This window comes from Pristis pectinata, chromosome 38 (assembly GCF_009764475.1).
Source record: "Pristis pectinata isolate sPriPec2 chromosome 38, sPriPec2.1.pri, whole genome shotgun sequence".
Taxonomy (NCBI): domain Eukaryota; kingdom Metazoa; phylum Chordata; class Chondrichthyes; order Rhinopristiformes; family Pristidae; genus Pristis; species Pristis pectinata.
Genome location: NC_067441.1, coordinates 7,984,278 through 8,005,677, shown reverse-complemented (window position 1 = coordinate 8,005,677; position 21,400 = coordinate 7,984,278). Strand labels below are relative to the sequence as shown.

Below are 21,400 nucleotides of genomic sequence, written 5' to 3'. Positions count from 1 at the left end.
GACCAGAACTGTCCGCAATACCCCATGTGTGAGGTGTCCAGAACTGTCCACAATTGTCCAGGTGTAAGGTGACCAGAACTGTCCACAATCCCCCAGGTGCAAGGTGACCAGAACTGTCCACAATCCCCCAGGTGTAAGGTGACCAGAAGTGTCCACAATACCCCAGGTGTAAGGTGTCCAGAACCGTCCACAATCCTCCAAATCCTCCACGGTGTAAGGTGTCCAGAACCGTCCACAATCCCCCAGGTGTAAGGTGACCAGAACCGTCCACAATCCCCCAGGGTGTGATCCACCAAGGTTCTGTACATTTGCAGTGCTGAACGATCTCCCCAGTTGGTCCCAGTTCCCCACCACCATTCATGCACCGCCCCTCCCCAGCCATGTCATCCAGTGGGGTCGCTTTCCCAATGAAAACCCCGCTGGCATTTGCTGCAGACTGCTACCACTGCTCCGTCGGACACCCTGTTCCACATCACAGCAACCCCCAGCAGTAACGTCTCCTCGCTGATCACTTAATTGCCCTCAGTAGATCCCCTCCTGTGGCGGGAAACACATTCTTCTCATTTACTCCAGCAAGCAGCATGGGTAGGGCCGCTGCCTCCCAGACCCAGAGACCCAGGTTCGATCCCGACCTCTGGCGCTGTGTGTGTGTGTGTGTGTGTGTGTGTGTGTGTGTGTGTGTGTGGGTGTGTGTATGTGTGTGTGTGGGTGTCTGTGTAGGTGTCTGTGTGTATGGGTGTGTTTGTGTCTATGTGTGGATGTGTATGGGTGTGTTTGTGTGTGTGTGTGTGGGTGTGTGTGTGTGTGTGTGTGTGTGTGTGGGTGTGTGTGTGGGTGTGTGTATGTGGGTGTGTGTGTGTGTGTGTGTGTGTGTGTGGAGTTTGCACGTTCTCCCTGTGACCCCGTGGGTTTCCCTCCCACATCCCAATGACGGGCAGGGTTGGTGGGTTAATTGTCCCTCAGTGTGTGGGTGAGGGGTAGAATCTGGGGGGGAGTTGGTGGGAATGTGGGGAGAATAAGTTACAGGGAAAATCAGCGGAGGGATAGACTGGATGGGCTGAATGGCCTCCTCCAATGTTATAGAATTATACAGGCCCTTCGGCCCAACTCATCCAGACCTGAGCTGGTCCCATCTGCCCGCGTTTGGCCCACATCCCTCCAAACCTTTCCCATCCATGTCCTGTCCAGTGTCTCTTTAACTTGTCAGTGTCCCCGCCTCACCCACTCCCTCTGGCAGCTCGTTCCACATCCCCACCGCCCTCTGGGTGAAAAACTTGCCCCTCACACCCTCTCTAAATCTTTCCCCTCTCACCTTAGACCTGTGCCCTCTAGTTTTAGACTCCCCTACCCTGGGGAAAAGCCTGTGACCGTCCAGCATCTCTCTGCCCCTCATGGTTTTATAAACCTCTACACGGTCACCCCTCAACCCCCTACACTCCAGGGAAAACAGTCCCAGCCTCTCCCTATAACTCAAGCCTTCCAGTCCCAGACACGTCCTCGGGAACCTTTCCTGCACCTCCCATAAGAGGGAAATCATAGAATCATAGAACAGTACAGCACAATACCGGCCCTTCGGCCCACAGTGTTGTGCCGACCTTTAAACCAAGCCTTGGACTATCTAACCCCTTCCCCTATTCGAGACTGACAAATCTGCAGGAGGTTTTGAGGATGGAGCTACCTCTGATTTTCATGAGTTTGGAAACCTCTATAAGGTCACCCCTGATGTTGCAGGGAAATTTGAGATGTGCAATGAAAAAAAAACTGGGTAATTTTAAATGCTTTTTTAAAAATGTCCCCTTAAACCTGTTCAAACTCCACATTCCCAGGGCACTATTCGAATGCAGAACCACTCAGGACAAGCTAGACTCACTTTGCATTTATAAAACTTCCAAGGCACAGTACTCTCTCTGTCCCGGGATAGTTTATCTCCCTGTTTGTGGATTAGACCCGGGCGGGGGGAGGAGGTGTCACAGTGGGAGGGAGGAGAGGCGGCCCATATTCATGCCTCGGCTTGTCCCAGGGACTCCCCCTATAAAATTGGGTGGTCTTGGGGTGGGAGGTGGGATTTGGACTTTACCCTCTCTGGGAGTGATGCAGACGCTGCGGATGCCGGAGCCACGGCAGGACAGGGCGCCCGAGGGTTCCCGCAGCCAGGACGCGGATGGGAGAGATGGGATGGCGCTGATGGGTGAGTGGCCGCGGCGGGAGGAGGGTGCGCGCTAGGACCCGGGGGGGCGGCGAGGCTGCGTGCAGGGCAAGGAGGGGTGCTGGTGGGGAGAGGGGGTCCCGGGACGGGCTGGTGGGGAGAGGGGCTCCCGGGGCTCAGTCCCGGAGCGGCTGCCGTCCTCCGAGCGATCCCAGGCTGGTCGGTCAATCCCAGGGCTGCCCCTTCCCGTCTGCCCCTCTCATCGCCTGCACACCCTCCTCCCCCGCTGCCCAGACCGTCTGCCCCCCTCGGTGTCCCTTTGCCCCCCCCTTAATCCCCTCTCAATCTTCCCCCAATCTCTCTCCCCCCAATCTCTCTCCCCCCAATCTCTCTCCCCCAAGTCTCTCTCTCCCCCAGTCTCTCTCCCCCCCAGTCTCTCTCCCCCCCCCCAGTCTCTCTCCCCCCCAGTCTCTCTCCCCCCCAGTCTCTCTCCCCCCGTCACTCTCCCCCCAGTCTCTCTCCCCCCCAGTCTCTCTCCCCCCCAGTCTCTCTCCCCCCCAGTCTCTCTCTCCCCCCAGTCTCTCTCTCCCCCCAGTCCTCTCTCTCCCCCCAGTCTCTCTCTCCCCCCAGTCTCTCTCTCCCCCATTCTCTCTCTCCCCCAGTCTCTCTCTCCCCAGTCTCTCTCTCCCCAGTCTCTCTCTCCCCCAGTCTCTCTCTCCCCCAGTCTCTCTCTCCCCAGTCTCTCTCTCCCCAGTCTCTCTCTCCCCCAGTCTCTCTCTCCCCCAGTCTCTCTCTCCCCCAGTCTCTCTCTCCCCAGTCTCTCTCTCCCCCAGTCTCTCTCTCCCCCAGTCTCTCTCTCCCCCAGTCTCTCTCTCCCCCAGTCTCTCTCTCCCCCCAGTCTCTCTCTCCCCCAGTCTCTCTCTCCCCCCAGTCTCTCTCTCTCCCCCCAGTCTCTCTCTCTCCCCCCAGTCTCTCTCTCCCCCCCAGTCTCTCTCTCCCCCCCCAGTCTCTCTCTCCCCCCCCAGTCTCTCTCTCCCCCCCCAGTCTCTCTCTCCCCCCCCAGTCTCTCTCTCCCCCCCAGTCTCTCTCTCCCCCCCAGTCTCTCTCTCCCCCCCAGTCTCTCTCTCCCCCCCCAGTCTCTCTCTCCCCCCCAGTCTCTCTCTCCCCCCCCAGTCTCTCTCCCCCCCCAGTCTCTCTCTCCCCCCCCAGTCTCTCTCCCCCCAGTCTCTCTCCCCCCAGTCTCTCTCCCCCCAGTCTCTCTCCCCCCCCAGTCTCTCTCCCCCCCAGTCTCTCTCCCCCCCCAGTCTCTCTCCCCCCCCAGTCTCTCTCCCCCCCCAGTCTCTCTCTCCCCCCCAGTCTCTCCCCCCCCAGTCTCTCCCCCCCCAGTCTCTCTCCCCCCCAGTCTCTCCCCCCCAGTCTCTCCCCCCCCAGTCTCTCCCCCCCCAGTCTCTCCCCCCCAGTCTCTCTCCCCCAGTCTCTCTCCCCCCTCCCCCTCTGCCCCTATCTCCCCTCTCCCCTTCCCCCTCAATCTTCTCCCCAGTCCCCCTCACTTTCCACCTCTCTCTCTCTCTTTCTTTCTCTCTCTCCCCGATGCATTCCCTCTTTCCCAGTCATCCCCTCTCCCTATGCCTCCCTTCCCCTTCAGTCTCTCTCTCTTTCTCTCTCTTCCTCGCCCCCCCCTCCACTCCCCCTCTTCTCTGTTTTCTCTCTAACCCAAAAGCAAGGACGTACTGCTGAGACTTTACAAGGTGTTGGTCAGACACATTCGGAATATTGTGAGCAGTTTTCAGCCTTGTATCTAATGTGCTGGCCCTGGAGAGGGTCTAGAGGAGGTTCACAAGAATGATCCTGGGAATGAAAGGGTTAACATACGAAGAGCGTTTGATATCTCTGGCCCTGTACTGGATGGAGTTCAGAAGGATGGTGGGGGGGGGGGGATCTCATTGAAACCCACTGAACACTGAAAGGCCTGGATAGAGTGGATGTGGGGAGGATGTTCCATCAGTGGGAGAGTCCGGGATCCGAGGGCACAGCCTCAGAATGAAGGGACGTCCCTTTGAAACCGAGATGAGGAGGAATTTCTTCAGCCATTGGGCGGTGGATCTGTGGAATCCGTTGCCACAGAGGGCAAGTCATTGAGTGTATTTAAGGCAGAGACTGATAGGTTCTCGATTGGTAAGGGGTTAAGGGTTACAGGGAGAATGGGGTTGAGAAAAAAATCAGCCAGGATTGAATAACAGAGCAGACTTGATGGGCTGAATGGCTTAACTTTGCTCCTATATTTTATGGTCTACCCCCAGTCTCTCCCTCCCCTTCTGTACTAACCCAATGTACCTGCACTGTGTAATGAATTGACCTGTATGATTGGTTTGTAAGACAAGTTTTTCACTGTATCTCGGTACAAGTGACAATAATGAACCAATACCAAAACCCCTATTACAAGGTGCATGCCCCCTGTGGTCGAAAGCAGAGAGCTGCTGGCAGGAGGGGAGACTGGCTGCCTCACTATGGGGTGGGGTGGGGAGGGGACAATCATGGTGGTACTAGGGGAGGGTGTGGATAGGGGGATTGCAAACTGATCTCTGCCACTGTGACTGTCAGTCTCCGAGTCTGCCAGGTGAGAGGGTGAGACACATCTCAGAGCTGGAGGGGGAAAGATCCCGAGGTCGCAGTCCATGGGGGGGGGGGGGGGCGACGTGGGCAGGGCAAGGGGGGGAGTCTCTGAGGAAGGAACGGGGGTGGGGGGGCGAAACGGATCAAAAAATCCTGATTTTAGAAAAAAGCACCAATCCCCGGATAACCACCTGAGACGTGTGCGAATTAGCATCGGGTCAGGGAACGGAACGCCCACCCCCGTTCACTGGTGGGTGAAATGGATTCAATTCACCGGGCTGGGGGAAGAGGTTCGACAGGGAGAGGCTTCACCTTGGGGAAACAGTCCCAGTTCTCCTGAAAACTCAAGCCCTCCAGTCCTGGTAATGTCCTCGTGAATCTTTACACTACAGGAGGGAGGTTGGGTTTGACAAATCTGTAGGGATATTTGAGGTTGCAGCTGATGACAATAAGATAAGCTACCTTTATCTTTATTAGTCACATGTACATGGAAACACACAGTGAAAGGCATCTTTTGCATAGAGTGTTCTGGGGGGCAGCCTGCAAGTGTTGCCACGCTTCCGGCACCAACACAGCACGCCCACAACTTCCTAACCCGTACGTCTTCGGAATGTGGGAGGAAACCGGAGCACCCGGGGGAAACCCACGCAGACACGGGGAGAACGTACAAACTCCTCACAGACAGCGGCCAGGTTTGAACCCGGGTCGCTGGCGCTGTAATAGTGTTACACTACTGTGCCTGCCCTCTGCACTACCATGCCTGGGGCCAACCAGTCAGTATGGAGTCTCCAACCTTTGTCTGTAAGGGACTCACTCAAACTTTTCCCTTTTCCCTAACCTTTCACTGGCTTACATCCCCTTATTAATTCCTGGGTCATCCTTTGATGGACTCCGAAACTTTCCTAGTCCTCGGGTGTACTGTAAATTTGGGCAACACTAATGGGTGTTAAGAAACTGCCTGACAAGAGAACAAAATCAGTGCAGATGATACTGGAGGTGATGAAATGAAGGGGTTAGGAAATAATAGGATTTTTTTTGGGTAGAGAGGTGAGGTGTTGCATTTTGGAAGGACAGATCAAGGTAGGGCATACACAGCAAATGGTAGGGCACTGAGGAGTGCGGAGGAACAAAGGGATCTCAGAGTTCAGATACAGAATTCCTTGAAAGTGGCGTCACAGGTAGACAGGGTTGTAGAGAAGGCTTTTGGCATCCTGGCATTCATAAATCAAAGTATTGAGTATAGGAGTTGGGATGTTATGGTGAGGTTGTACAAGACATTGGTGAGGCCAAACTTGAAGCATTGTGTAAAGTTCTGGTCACCTAACTATAGGAAGGATATCAGTGAGATTGAAAGAGTGCAGAGAAGATTTACTAGAATGTTGACGGGTCTTCAGGAGTTGAGTTACAGGGAGAGATTGAACAGGTTAGGACTTTATTCCTTGGAGCGTAGAAGAAATGAGGGGAGATTTGATAGAGGTTTACAAAATTATGACTGGTATAGACAGAGTAAATGCGAGTAGGCTCTTTCCACCTAGATTAGGAGAGATAAGTACGAGAGGACATGGCTTTAGGGTGAAAGGGGAAGGTTTAGGGGGAACTTCTTCATTCAGAGAGTGGTGGGAGTGTGGAACGAGCTGCCATCTGACGTGGTAAATGTGGGCTCACTCTAAAGAATAAATTGGATAGATACATGGACGGGAGAGGTCTGGAGGGTTATGGACTGGGTGCAGGTCAATGGGACTAGCGGAATAAAGTTTCGGCACAGACTAGAAGGGCCGAATGGCCTGTTTCCTGTGCTGTAGTGTTCTATGGTTCTATGGGAGATCTTGACCAGCTTACAATCTGTATCAGTGAGTTGGTCTCTGCTGCAAGACGTTTTGAGTCTAAGACTAGGGGAGACCGCATCGGGAATATCCTGGCCTCCCGGCAGAAGAAGCACAAGGAAAAAGGAACAGGAGGAGGCCAGTCAGTCTCTCAAGCCTGCCCCCACCACGGCTGATCTATGTTGGTCTCTACTCCTGTGCCAGCTCCCCACAACCTTCCAGTCCCTCCAACGATTTGTCCATCTCCACCTTAAATATATCGAATGATCCGGCTCCCACCACCCCAGAGGATTCCCGAGATTCGCCGCCCCACTGAGAAAAGGAATTAGTACGCACTTTAGTTTTAAATGACGGTCCCCTTGTCTTGTCGCGATGGTCTGTCATTCGAGACTCTCGCACTAGTGGAGACGTCTCAGTATGTATCTTGTCAAGCCACTTAGGACCTTGTATCTTTGTAAGGAAGGAGGGAATGCAGATCAGTTCCTGGGATGGAGGGGTTTGTCCACTGACGAGAGATTAAGCAGGTTGAGTCAGAGAGATGTGATCTTACAAGGTTTGATGTGGAGTTAATGTCTCCCGCGTTCTGGATATCCAGAACCAGGGGGTCGCAGCCTCAGGACTGAAGGTCGACCGATTTGGACCAAGCTGAGAAGAAATGTCTTCACCCGGGGGGGTGGTGAAGCTTTGAGGTCCTCTGCCGGAGAGGGGTGTGGAGGCTTCCCTCACTGAGGCAGATGGACCAGTTGTCGTGGGGAGTGAGGTCAAGGTCAGTGCAGGGAAGTAGCCTGACGGAACAGACTCGATGGGCTGAATGTCCTCCTCCTGCTCCTGGATCTTGTTTTCTGTGGGCGGGGAGACACGCTTGACGTCAGTTAGGGGTCGCATTTTGGGAAGGCAAACCAGGGTAGGACTTTGGCAGTGGATGGTAGGGCCCTGGGGAGCGTTGTAGAACAGAGGGACCTAGGAGTACAGGTACACGGTTCCCTGAGAGTGGCGTCACAGGTAAACAGGGTGGTGAAGAAGGCGTTTGGCACGCCGGCCTTCATCAGTCAGGGCGCTGAGTATAGAAGTTGGGATGTTTCTGTTGCAGTTGTACAAGATATCAGTGAGGCCACATTAGGAATATTGTGATTGGTCACCCTGCTGTAGGAAAGATGCCATTAAGCTGGAAAGAGTTCAGAGGAGATTTATGAGGATGTTGCCGGGACTTGAAGGCCTGAGTTATGGAGCGAGGTGGGGCAGGTTGGGACTTTTTATCCTTGGAGTGGAGACTGAGGGGTGATCTTATAGAGGTGTATAAAATCACAAGGGGCATAGACGGGGTGGATGCGCACCGTCTTTTTCCCAGGGTTGGGGAATCAAGAACTAGAGGGCACAGGTTTAAGGTGAGAGGGAAGAGATTTAATAGGAACCTGAGGGGCCACTTTTTCACCTAGAGGGTGGTGAGTATATGGAACGAGCTGCCAGAGGAAGTGGTTGGGGCAGGTACGTTAACAACACTTAAGAGACACTTGGACAGGTACACCGATGGGAAAGGTTTAGAGGGATATGGGCCAAGAACAGGCAAATGGGACCAGCTCAGGTGGGAATCTCGGTCAGTATGGACGAGTTGGGCCGAAGGGCCTGTTTCCCTGCCGTGTGAATCTATGACCAGTACACGGAGGAGATGGTGGGTGGGGAGATGTGGGTGTGGTTGGAGGGAAGTGGACCAGGGGCGGTATCATTCCCTCTCGGACCCCGGGAAGGGGTAGATGAACTCCCGTGTCTTGCCCCTGATGTCGTTCGCTCTGTTTGCAGAGGCGGCCCTGATGGGATCGCCCCATGCCGCGGTGAACGGTCCCCGGAGGAGGAAGAGGACGAAGTACAACCCCTGGCAGAAGAGCCTGCTGGAGAAGGCGTACTCGGTGTGCAAGTACCCCAACGTCTGGACCCGGGAGACCCTCTCCAAGGCCCTCAACGTCGACGATGCCCGGATTATCGTAAGGAAACCCACCGCCCGCTCCCGCCCCGGTGTCAATCACGCAGCGACTTGACCCCTCACCCCTGTGACCCATAACCCTTCACCCTGAGCGACCAGTGACCCCCTTCACCCCCCCCCCCCCCCCCCCCCGTGGAATACTCGGCTATAGAGTGGAGTGACCCTTGCTCCCTCATTCCAAGGAGATTGACCCTTGCCCCCTCACCTGTGAGTGGTGACCCTTTCTCCCTGACCCCTGAATACAATAATTCAGGGGTCAGGGAGAAAGGGTCACCCCTCAGGGGCAAGACTGAAGGGTGACCCTTGCCCTTTGCCCCAAAATAGGGGGGACCCTTTCCCCTGTGGAATGACTCTTGGCCCTTCACCCCGAGAGGTGTGACCCCTGCCTCCTTGACCCCTGAGTTCACTGACCTCTACCCCCTGAGTGGAGTGACCCTTGCCCTTTGCCCCACACTGGACTGACCCACGGCAGGGAGCTTTGCTTTGATTGGCCGATCCGTATGACGCCACCTGTGCGTCGCAGTCTGGAGACTCGTTCCTCATTGGGCACCCGGGTGGGTCTGTGGGAGGGGGCCGGTCACGTCGGGATGCCCCAGGTTCCTCGCACAGTCACCCCCAGCCCACGCGTCTGTTCACATCCGTCCATTGGCTCTGAGGGTCAGTGGGACACTCCCTGTCCATTGGTCATGTGTCCGCACGCTGACCGTGTGTCATCGTCATGCCAACAGACCCCGTGTCAACTCTGTGTCTGTGGACTGACCCCGTGTTGATACTGTGTCCGTGCATTGACACCGTTTTCGCGTGTCGACCATGTGTCCATGCGCTAACCCCCTTGTCCGTGTGCTGACCCTGCGTTGACCCCGTGTCCGTGCGCCGACCCTGCGTTGACCCCGTGTCTGTGCGTTGACCCCATGTCTGTGCGCTGACCCCGTGTCTGTGCACTGACCCCGTGTTGACCCCGTGTCCGTGCGCTGACCCTGTGTGCATGTGCTTACCCCGTGTTGACCCTGTGTACGCGCGCTGACCTCGTGTGCGTGCATTGACCCTGCACTGACCCCTGTGCGTTGCTCCTACAGGTGTGGTTCCAGAACCGGAGGGCCCGCTACAGCCGACAGACGGGGGGCGGCCGCTCCTGCCCCCACCCGACGCCTGTCCCTGACACCCCCCAGACCCCCTCGGGCACCCTGCACTACAGCAGCGCCGGACCCAGCCAGCCCCCGCCCCTGGGGGGCGTCCGCCGACCCCTGGCCGAGGTGACCCAGGGACCCCCGGTGGGACCCCACCGTCCTGTCTGGCATGGCCCAAAGCCGGAGGTGGAGCCCCTGGCCCAGCCCTGCGCCCTGGGGCAACCCCTGGACACCGCCACCATCCTCGGCCACTGGGCACCCCCCCCTCCCTCCCCCACCCACGGACCCCACCCCTGCTACCCGCTGGACGAGATCGAACTGGACTTCACCATCGCCGACTTCAACATGGGCTTGGGCCTGGACCTGTCCCAGGCCCTGTGACTACCCCCCCCAGTCGGGACTCCCGGACCCCTTCTGTCCCAATCCTGTCACCCAAACCGCCCTGAGGTTCCCGGCTCCGGAGCTACACCCTGGCACCGTGCGCCGGGCCCGTCCCGCTGTTGGGACAGTTCCACGTGACTCCCTCCCTGGGTGGAAGGGGTGTTTGGGGTGAGGGGAGGGGGTGGGTGAAGTTGTTCGTTGAGGGAACTGCTGCGGTTTTGGGGAAAGTGTCTCCTTTTGTTGGGAGGGTCTCGAGATGGAAACGGGCTCATAGGTTGTTACTGCCCTGGGAGTGTGTGATGGGACAGTGCAGAGGGATCTTCACTCTGTGTCTGACCCCGGGAGTGTGTGATGGGACGGTGTAGAGGGAGCTTCACCCTGTGTCTGACCCCGGGAGTGTAGTGTCTGACCCCGGGAGTGTGTGATGGGACGGTGCGGAGGGAGCTTCACCCTGTGTCTGACCCCGGGAGTGTGTGATGGGACGGTGTAGAGGGAGCGAAGGGTCAGGATGTAGATCAGGGGTCGTCCTTCTTGTAGGAGTCTGAGTGGGACGTGGTGACCGTCCCACCCACACACCCTCATCCCTCCCCCCCCCCCCCCCCCCCCCCCCCCCACCACGGGGAACCTGATGACCTCATTGCTGCCACATGCAGCCATTTATTTATTTAATATTTAATGATAAATTCTTTTAGAATGCAAAAAAAATTCACATCTGGAGCTGGGGTGCGACGCGCGCCCTGTATACCCCTCGCGCGCCTTGTATACCCCTCGTGCAACTACACTGCAGACTTTAAGCAGCATTCAGTCACGCTGCCTGCTGTGTAATACCTTATGCATGTTGAGAGCCTGACTAAACGTCAGCAACAGGGCGCCAGTGAGGTGCCTCCTGACACAAGGTGGTCAAACCTTAATAGATTATTTTATTATATAAAAAAGGATGGTAGTTACTGCCTCTGCTGCGGATTCATCACTGGCCACCAGTCCAATGCTCTGAATTAAGGATGGTTGGCAGAGGTTGCTAAGTCCCTGTGCGTAAATTGAACCACGTCTATCCTTCCCTTTAAAGGGGACGCATTCCCTGTCTAGTGGTTCAGCGGGTGGGACCACTAAGAGGAATCCCTGGGTTTGCCCACTTCCCTGGACAGAATTTCCCCCAATTTCAACGGGGTTGGGCGAGGGTGGGGAGGGGCTTTTTTTTTTGGTGGTGGTTTGATCTTTGACCTCGGGACCTTTGGGGACTGGGGAGGGCTTGGAATCGGGTCGGGTGCGTGTGGTGTCGGGTGGGGGTGGGGAGAGGATCGGTCTGGGTGGTGATGCCTTTTACAGTTGAATATCTGGCCGCTTGCATCTGAACAGCCAACTGGATGAGGAGCTGATCTTAATTTTTGGAGGAACATTTGCGATGACTGAAAAGTTAATTTATAATTTTAATGTAATGTTAATATGAACAGTTGGTCTCTGGTAGATGTCAAATTCTTATATGTAAGTAGAGAAACTACAATTGGGATAAATCTGACTGTTAAATAAAATCCCTGACACAAGGTGTCACACACGTCAAGGGGGGATTGGTTGTGGCTGAAATACAAGTGTGAGATGGAGGGTGTGGGAGAGAGGGAGTCAGGGAGAGAGGGAGTCAGAGAGAGGGGCACAGTGGCGCAACAGGTAGAGACGCTGTCTGCCAGCTCCAGAGAAGCGGGTTTGATCCTGACCTCCGGCGCTGTGTGGGTGTGTGTGTGTGGAGTTTGCACCTTCTCCCTGTGACCCCGTGGGCTCCCCCCCGGGTGCTCCGGTTCCCTCCCACATCCCAACCTTGTGTGGGTAAAGATATACAGGAGGGAGAGGGAAATATTTGGACTATTTGTCCGGCTCCTGACTTGTGCACCGAGCACTCATTCCCAGCGCCGGCTGGGTTTATAGTGGGAGAAAAGCGCCCCCTGTTGTACTGGGGGAACCTTGTACTCCTGCATCAGGAGTTTATTCAACAGTCAGTGTGTTAATTGTGCTTTGTTTGGTAAGGTGAATAAAAATTGTTGGCCAAATTGCAGCCTTGGAGTTTCCTGCTGTTTTCCTTGCGTTTTGTGATTCATTTAGTGGCTTGTTTCCCCTTCTCCCTTCAGTAGGTTCAAGTTTATTGTCATGGGGATAGATATCCAGGGTATAAATGCCATGACTGGTTGCATCACGGTTTGGGACGGCAATTCGAATGCGCAGGAACCTAAGAAGCTGCAGAGAGCAGTGGACTCTGCCCAATACATCACGGGCACATCCCTCCCCATCATTGGGAGTATCTACAGGAGGTGCTGCCTCAAGGAGGCGACATCCATCATCAAAGATCCCCACCATCTGGGCCGTGCCATCTTCTCGCAGCTGCCACCGGGCAGGAGGTACAGAAGCCTGAAGTCCCCACACCACCAGGTTCAGGAACAGCTACTTCCCTTAAACCATTCGGTTCTTGAACCGACCGGCACAAGCCTGATCACTGCCTCAGTACAGCAACACTGGGACCACTTTGCACTTAACTTTTTGTTCTGATTGTGCATAATTTGTGTTTTCTGTGAATGTTGGGTCTCTGACGCTCTGTGCCTGTGATGCTGCTGCAAGTAAGCTTTTCGTCGCATGCGTGCACACGTGGACTTGTGACAATAAACGATAGTAGAGATAGGCACTTGGTGGTCAGTACAGACATGGTGGGCCGAAGGGCCTTTTCTGTCCTGTAAGACATAAAGACAGGTGACAGATGAAATTTAACACAGAAAAATGCAGGGTGTTGCAGCTAATGAGGGCAAGCGCCCCGCAGTCAGTCCTCGGCCTCCTCCACCGCCAGGAGAATTCCAAGCGCAAACTGGAGGAACAGCACCTCGTTTTCCGTCTTGGTCCCTCGCAGCCTGACGGCATGAACATCGAATTCTCCCACTTTAGGTAATCCCCACCCCCCTTCCCCACAAACCCCCACCTCCAACGTACCTCTTCTTACCTTTGCTCGCCTCTCTGTTTTCTACCCCCCCTCACTTTATTTCCTCTCTGTCCTTACCTGTGATTTTGCCCCCCCCCCGTGGATCTGCTCTCTCCTCCTCCCCCGTACCTATCACTGTCTCTTACCTGTATCTACCTATCACCACCCTGTGCCCACCCTGCCTGCCCTCTATGTCCACCTATCACTGCTCTGTTTTTCCCTCCCGTATATCGGGCTTCCCCTTTTCCTATCTTCAGTCCTGAAGAAGGGTCCTGACCCCAAAACGTCGACCGCCTGCTTTTCTCCGCGGGTGCTGCCTGGCCTGCTGAGTTCCTCCGGCAACTTGTTTTTCCAAATATCCCGTCTGCCTTCTTCAGCACCTTTTCTTCAGGGATCCTTAGACACCAAAGTGCCTCTGTTCCTGTAGTCCCCAGAATCCTACCGTTCGCTGCGTCTCCAACAAGAGAAAATCCCAGCCCTCACCAACCCGCGCCCCCCCCCCCCGGCATTCCCATCACTGAATTCCCCCTCTATCAATGGCACGGTAGCGTAGCGGTTAGCGTGACGCTATTACAGCGCCAGCGATCAGGGTTCGATTCCTGCCTCTGTCTGTGAGGAGTTTGTACGTTCTCCCCGTGTCTGTGTGGGTTTCCTCCGGGTGCTCCGGTTTCCTCCCACATTCCAAAGACGTACGGGTAGGTTAATTTGGGGGTTTAAAATGGGCGGCGCGGACTTGTTGGATCGAAAGGGCCTGTTACAATGCTATAAATATAAAAAAATACCCTGGGGGTTACCAGCGACCAGAAACTGAACTGGAGTAGCCACGTACACAGTGTGGCCATGTGGGCAGGTCAGAGGCTGGGAATCCCGTGGTGAGTGACTCACCTCACTCCCAAAAGCCCCTCCACCATCTACAAAGCTCAGGTTAGGAGTGTGACAGAACACTCTCCGCTTGCCTGGGTGAGTGCAGCTTCAATCACACTCCAGAAGCTCGATACCATCCAGAACAAAGCACCATTCACTCACTCCGCCAGCCGGGTGTATCATCTACAGGATGCACCGCAGCCACTCACCAAGACGCCTCAGACAGCACCTTCCAAACCCACCACCTCTACCAGCTAGAAGGACAAGGGGAGCAAAAGCACGAGGACCAAGACCCCCTGGAAGTTGCCCTCCGAGTCACACACCATGCTGATCTGGAAATATATTGCCGTTCCTTCACTGTCATTAGGTCAAGATCCTAGCAGTCCCTCCCTTAACAGCCCTGCGGGTACACCCACACCTCAAAGATTGTGGCAGTTTAAGGCAGCTCACTGCCACCTCCTCAGGGACAATTAGAGATGGGCAATTAAATGCTGGCTCAGCCTGTGAAGCCCACATCCCTTGGATGAATTTAAAAAAATCCTAGTCTGTTGGTCACTCCAAAAATACATTTAAATTTAAATCTTAAATTAAAAAAAAATTTATTTACAGTGTGGTAACAGGCCCTCCCAGCCCGACGAGTCCGCGCCGCCCATTTTAAACCCAAATTAACCTGTCCGTAAGTCTTTGCAATGTGGGAGGAAACCGGAGCACCCGGAGGAAACCCACGCAGACACGGGAGAACGTACAAACTCCTTACAGACAGCGACGGGAATCAAACCCCGATTGCTGGCGCTGTAATAGTGTCGCGCTAACCGCTACGTTACCATGCTGCTTCACATTTTTCAGGGCTAAGTTCTTCCCAAGGCAAGAGCCAGGGGAGAGTTGTGGACACAACCCAGTCCATCACGGAAACCAGCCTCCCCTCCATTGACTCCGTCTACACTTCCCACTGCCTCGAAAGCAGCAGCATAACCAAGGACCCCTCCCCACCCCGGTCAGTCTCTCTTCTCCCCCCCTCCCGTCGGGCAGAAGATACAAAAGCCTGAGAACACGTACCACCGGGCTCAAGGACAGCTTCTATCCTGTTGTTATCAGACACTTGAACAGACTTCCTGTACAATAAAGATCACCTCTTAATCTCCCGATCTACCTCATCAGGTACCTTGCACCTTACTGTCTGCCTGCACTGCACGTTCTCTGAAACTGTAGCACTATATTCTGCATTCTGTTTCCCTTTTCGCTACCTTGATGGACTTAATATAGGGAATGATGTGTCTGGATGGCACGCAGACAAAAGCTTCTCACTGTATCTTGGTACATGTGACAATAACAAACTAATTAAATTCCATAGGACATTACTCGGTCATCTTACCTACTCAATATTCTGTCGTCAGCTACGCTCCTCGCTATCAACAACACCAATGATGTTCGTGTCACCTGTAAATTTACTGATCACGTCTCCCATTTGCAGCCAGGTCATTTGTATATAAAACAAACGGCAGGTATCTCAGTCCCAATCCCTGTTGTACACCACTGGTCCGGCAACACAAACCCTCCACCATCATCATCCTCTGCTTCTGATCACCACGACAATTCCTGAGCCAGTTGGCCCCCCAATCCCATGGGCGTCAACCCTTTCGACCAGCCCTGCATGTGGGACCCGGTGAATGGCCTCACTGATGTCCATGTAGACAACATCTACCGCACCCCCCTCATCGACGGTCTTCAAAATATATTCAAATTAGCCATGTTAGCAAAGCCTGGCTGAATTTCCCTCACCAATCCCCGCCTCTGCAAGTGTGGTCAGATATTTACCCCCAACCCCCGCCCCCCCCCCCACAATAATTTCCCAATCACCTTGATGAGACAGTTCTGTTTACCCATTTATGGTCCATTAACTCCCCCCATTGCCGGCGGACCGCGGACCCTCCGCGCCGGCAGGGGGCGCGCACCCCCCATTGCCGGCGGACCGCGAACCCTCCGCGCCGGCAGGGGGCGCGCACCCCCCCCATTGACTGCCGGCGGACCGCGGACCCTCCGCGCCGGCAGGGGGGCGCGGCCGGCCGGCCGGCCCGCCGGCAGCGCGCATGCGCGGAGCGGTGGTTGCGGGGGGGGGGAGGGGGCCGCAGAGACGCCGTGACAGAGATGGCGGCCGGCCGCTTGTTTACAGTGTGACGGGTCGCCCTCCGCCCTCCGCCCTCCCTCCCGCCGAGCCCGCCCTCCCTCCCGCCTCTCAGGGTTGTTGCTCCCCTCACCCCCGCAGCCCCCAGCAGCTCCTCGGGCCGTGGGTGAGCGGGGCGGCGGGCCGCGGTGGGCTATGCTGGTGGCCGGGCGCCGGTTGCTAGGATGTCATGGTTTTTCCCCTGGTCGAGCTCGATCAAGAAGCGGGCCTGCCGCTACCTGCTGCAGCACTACCTGGGCCACTTCTTCGAGGAGCGGCTCACGCTGGAGCAGCTCAGCCTGGACCTGTACAACGGCAGCGGCGGCCTCCGGGACGTGCAGCTCGACGTCTGGGTAAGAGGCGAGGCCGGGGCTGATTAAATCGGGGGCACAGCGACGGCTTAACCAGCACACCGAGCAGTCCGGTGACGGCCAGAGGAATCAGTGACCACACCTTAACATGCAGCAGTTGTACAAGCAGTATAGTGTTGATGTGTTAAGTAATCAAGTTGTAGATGCTTAGAATTGTTAAACAGAAAATAATCAGCTGGCAAACATATTAACATGCAATAATTAATCAGTTTGCATGTACATTAAACAAGCAATAGAGTGATGTGTTAATCAATTTATAGATGTTTAACACAATAATCAACTTGCAAACGTATTAACATGCAATAATCAGTATGCAGATACATTAAACTAAGCAATATATTGTAGATGTGTTAATCAATTTGTAGATGCTTAGAATTGTTAAACAGAAAATAATCAGCTGGCAAACATATTAACATGAAATAATTAATCAGTTTGCATGTACATTAAACAAGCAATAGAGTGGAGATATGTTAAACAATCAATTTATAGATGCTTAGAGATGTTTAACACAATAATCAACTTGCAAACGTATTAACATGCAATAATCAGTATGCAGATACATTAAACTAAGCAATATATTGTAGATGTGTTAAGCAATCAATTTGTAGATGCTTAGAATTGTTAAACAGAAAATAATCAGCTGGCAAACATATTAACATGCAATAATTAATCAGTTTGCTTGTACATTAAACTAAGCAATATAGTGGAGATGTGTTAAACAATAGATGCTTAGATGTTAACTAACACAATCAACTTGCAAACATATTAACATGCAATAATTAATCAGTATGCACGTACATTAAACAAGCAATATACTGTAGATGTGTTAATCAATTTGCAGATGCTTTAGAGATGTTACCTGGTTAACATACATTAATAATCAACTTGCGAATGTGTTAACATGTAATAATCAGTATGCAGATACATTAAACTAAGCAATATATTGTAGATGTGTTAAGCAATCAATTTGTAGATGCTTAGAATTGTTAAAGAGAAAATAATCAGCTTGCAAACATATTAACATGCAATAATTAATCAGTTTGCACATACATTAAACAAGCAATATAGTGGAGATGTGTTGAACAATCAATTTGCAGATGCTTAGAGATGTTAACTGGTTAACAGACATTAATAATCAACTTGCAAACGTATTAACATGCAATAATTAGTATGCAGATACATTAAACTAAGCAATATAGCGGAGAAGTATTTAACAATCAATTTGTAGATGTTTAGAATTGTTAAAAAGTTAACAGAAATTAATGATCAACTTGCAGACGCAATGTGTAACAATCAGTTTGCAGACACATTAAACTAAGCAATATATTGTAGATGTGTTAAACAATCAATTTGTAGATGCTTTAGAGGTGTTAAACAGTCTTAAACAATTTACAGATACGTTGAACAGTTAATTTGTGTCAATTTATAAAAATGTTTAAAAATGATATTTAAAAGACATTTGGACAGGTACATGGATAAGAAAAGGTTTGGAGGGATATGGGCCAAAGACGGGCAAATGGGATCGGCTTTGATGGGTCTGTTGGTCGGCGTGGATGAGTTGGGCTGAAGGGCCTGTCTCTGTGGTGTGTGATCCTGAGTCTAATCAATTCACAAACACATTGATTTACAGGTGCATCAATCAAAGATTTTCCAGGTGCCATATCCAGTTTGGAGATTGTCAATTTTGAGATGTTATGAAATCAAATACAGATATTAGTCAATTTATAGATACATTAATAAATTTGATTATCTTAACATTTTCTAATCATCTTCGTTCTGAAACATTCTCTTTTCACAGATATTGCCTGACCTACTGAGTTTTTCCAGCAATTTCTGTTTTTATTTTTAATTTTAAAATTACTTGGTTAGTTTATAGTTTAATGAAACAATTAAGCTGTAGATAGATTTTGGATACATTAAACATTCAACTTAAACATTAATCACTTTAGTGATATTAAACCAGAGGAAAGCCAAAATATGCAGATGGTGGAAATTGGAACTAAAAACAGAAAATGTTAGCAGGACAATCAGAATGTGTGGAGAGAGAGTTAACATTTCAAGTTCCTGATCTTTTATCAGAACTAGGAAAAGTTAGACATTTTAAGTTGCAGGGTAAGGGGAGAGGAGGAAGGAACAAATGAGATTCCCCGTGATAAGTTGGAGATCAAGTGGTAGTGAAGTCTTGCAAATTTACGAGAATGTTGTCAGGCTTGAGTTACAGGGAGAGGTTGGAGGATGGGGGTGACCTTATAGAGGTGTATAACATCATAAGGGGCATAGATTGGGTGAATGCGCATTGCCTTTTTCCCAAGGAAAGGGAACCAAAAGCTAGAGAGCAGAGGTTTAAGGTGAGAGGGGAAAGGGTCCCGAGGGGCAACTTCTTCACACAGAGGGTGGTGCGTATTTGGAAGGAACTGCCAGTGAAAGTGGATTGAGGCTGGTACAATAACAACATTTAAAAGGTGCTTGGATAAATACATGGGTAGGAAAGGTTTATGGGCCAAACGCGGGCAAATGGGACCAGCTTAGATGGGCACCTTGGTTGGCCTGGACAAGTTGGGCCGAAGGGACTTTATTCCATGCTGTATTACTCCGTGACTCTAAATCGCAGCTGCAGCAGATGTAACTAGACGCTGAATTAAAATAGGGCAGAGAAAAAGAAGAATATTGGAACGTAAGGTGTAAAATGCTACAGTTGTGGAAATCTGAAATAAAAGAGGCTGCTGGAAATACTCAGCAGGTCAGGCGATAGTCACAGAGAGAGAAAAATGGAATTAAGGGTACAGGTTGGTGATCTTTCATCAGAACTGTCCACTTCTGACACAAACTGGAAAGTCTGGTTATCTGAAATTGTTGAATTCACTGCTGAGATATTAAAAAGCCACGAAACAATCAATTTACAGATAGACTAAAACATCAGCAGGAGTAAGGCGTTCATCTCCTCAAGCCTTGCTCTGGTATTCAATAATATTGTGGCTGATTCAGTCTTGGCTACAACACCACCTTCCCACTCTGTCCCCATACGCCCAGTCTCCTTGCAGTCAGATATTTGTCAGTGTCGATGGAGAGAGATGTCAGGGAACTGGAGAAAATCAATGTACAAATAAAGTTAAATCAATTTATACACTAATAAAATGTTACACTTAATAATTAATTTGTATGTACATGGTAAATTAATCAATTAATAAAAGAAAATATGACTAAATATGGTAATATGAAATTAATTTACAAATGTATTAATAACTCACAGAAATGTTTATAGATATGCATCTGAAAATGATTAATGCTTAAATAAATTCATTACTTTACAGATAAATAAATAGGTAATAAATTGAATCCATAAAACTTTATTAACAATATTTAGATTAACCAATTTACAAAATTAATACACCAGTTAAGAACAGAAAAACATTTTCAATAGCTACGTAAATGATATAGTAAATAGAAATAATGTAAGTAAGTATATTTACGATGTGAATTTTTATAGAATAATAGGGATATTTAGTTAAATTAATAAATAGCAAATGTATAGAAAGAATCGGGCATATATTCATTCCTCGTTAACTATATATAGATGAATCAATGCAGATAAATTTTGGCATTTGTTGTATCTTTTATCTTTATATATCTTTCTACATGGGGGGAAAACCGTATATTTATTGATTTTTCGCATTGGAAACAATCGGATGATTTCATTATTGTTTAAGATCCAGGTTGGGTTAATCAGTACGAGTATTTCTCACCTCTAAGTGAGATTTTCAGAAGCTTCACCCCTCAGGTCGAATGTCAGAAGGAGCTCTGCATGGTTGGATGTGACTCTCCTTGGATCAGATGTTAATGAGTCCCTCACTAATGCACTGAGATTCACATTAAAAGTCCCACATTCCCCAATGGAGGAAGATGAAGTTCCCTCCAGGTGTCCTCGACGTTATTTACCTCTCAACCAACACCACCGCAACAAGTAGCTGATGGTGACCTTTGCTTTGTTTGTTATTCCTTGCTGTGGGCACGTTGGGGTGCTGAAGGTGCCTATGTAGCAGCAGTGATTAGATTTCAAAAATTGCTTGAGAAGTTCTGTGGGGTGTCCCGCAGTTGAGAAAGGCACTCACTTCCTCCTTTTGGGGTTTAATTCCGTTGAGGCACTGAAGCATGTACCAGCTGCTCCCTGCTGAATGGTCGGTGAGACTGAAGGAAGAACAGTTGAAGGAACCCTTGTTTCTCTGCTCCCCTCACAAGCAGCATGTGCAAGTGGCCAGTTCACCTGTTTGGCAGCGATTGGCTGATAATGGGCCCAGGAGGCCAGGGAGAACTCTCCCACCTTTAGAGAGATAGAGGTGCTGGAGTCTGGAACAACAGACAAACTGCTGGAGGAACTCAGCAGGTCAGCAGCACCTGTGCAGTTGATGTTTCGTGTTAAGAGCCTCCCATCTGGGCTGCACAGGATGCAGGGTCTTGACCTGAAATGTCGGACATTCCCATTTCTCCCTCCCTTGGATCGTCCTCGTCCACCTGAGAGACAGACGTGGCGTCGGTTTAACAAGTCAGCCAAAGGATGGCACCGCCAACACCATCACGTGCCTTCAGCGCTGCACTGCGTGTGTTGGCTAGGCGTGTGGACCTCGTTATCTGTAGTGAGGCTCAACCCATGACCTTCTGACACAGATGGGGGTGGTGGAGAGAGAGAGAGAGATGCCACTAAAGTATGCCTCTACATTCTTATTAAATATTAATCACCTTAGAAAGAAACAAAAATATGTCCATTCTATACAGTGCCATTCAGGAATCCCAAGATGCCCCAACGACTTAACAATGCAATGCAGTCACTGTTGTGACAGGTGGAACTTAATTCTGACAAGTGCGAGGTGATTCATTTTGAGAAGTCAAATAGCGGTAGGATGTAGACAGTAAGTGGTAGGCCAGTAAAAGGAATGAAATAGAGGCAGCTAGGGGTCCAAGCCTGTGGATCCTGAAAGTGGCCGCGCA

General features: G+C 51.4%; 2 protein-coding genes across 3 annotated transcripts in view; both read left to right on the top strand.

Moving 5' to 3' along the window:
- Positions 1–2,064: 2,064 nt before the first annotated feature.
- On the top strand, positions 2,065–12,111 carry LOC127587011 (homeobox protein prophet of Pit-1-like). 2 transcript variants are annotated; one of them, XM_052045120.1, is made up of 3 exons: positions 2,065–2,188; positions 8,380–8,561; positions 9,637–12,111. In XM_052045120.1, exons 1-3 carry the CDS (start codon positions 2,092–2,094, stop codon positions 10,066–10,068), a joined length of 711 nt encoding a protein of 236 aa, XP_051901080.1. In that variant the 5' UTR covers positions 2,065–2,091; the 3' UTR covers positions 10,069–12,111. The 2 variants fall into 2 exon arrangements, with proteins under 2 accessions (XP_051901080.1, XP_051901081.1); XM_052045121.1 differs by lacking the exon at positions 2,065–2,188 and adding an exon at positions 5,060–5,121 and having other exon boundaries at positions 9,637–10,664.
- Positions 12,112–16,040: 3,929 nt separating this feature from the next.
- LOC127586934 (autophagy-related protein 2 homolog A-like) overlaps positions 16,041–21,400 on the top strand; it is a 180,832-nt gene continuing 175,472 nt past the window's right edge. The window contains 1 exon segment of the mRNA XM_052044963.1: positions 16,041–16,411. Within this exon segment, the coding sequence (XP_051900923.1) occupies positions 16,232–16,411 (180 nt within the window). The 5' untranslated portion in view covers positions 16,041–16,231.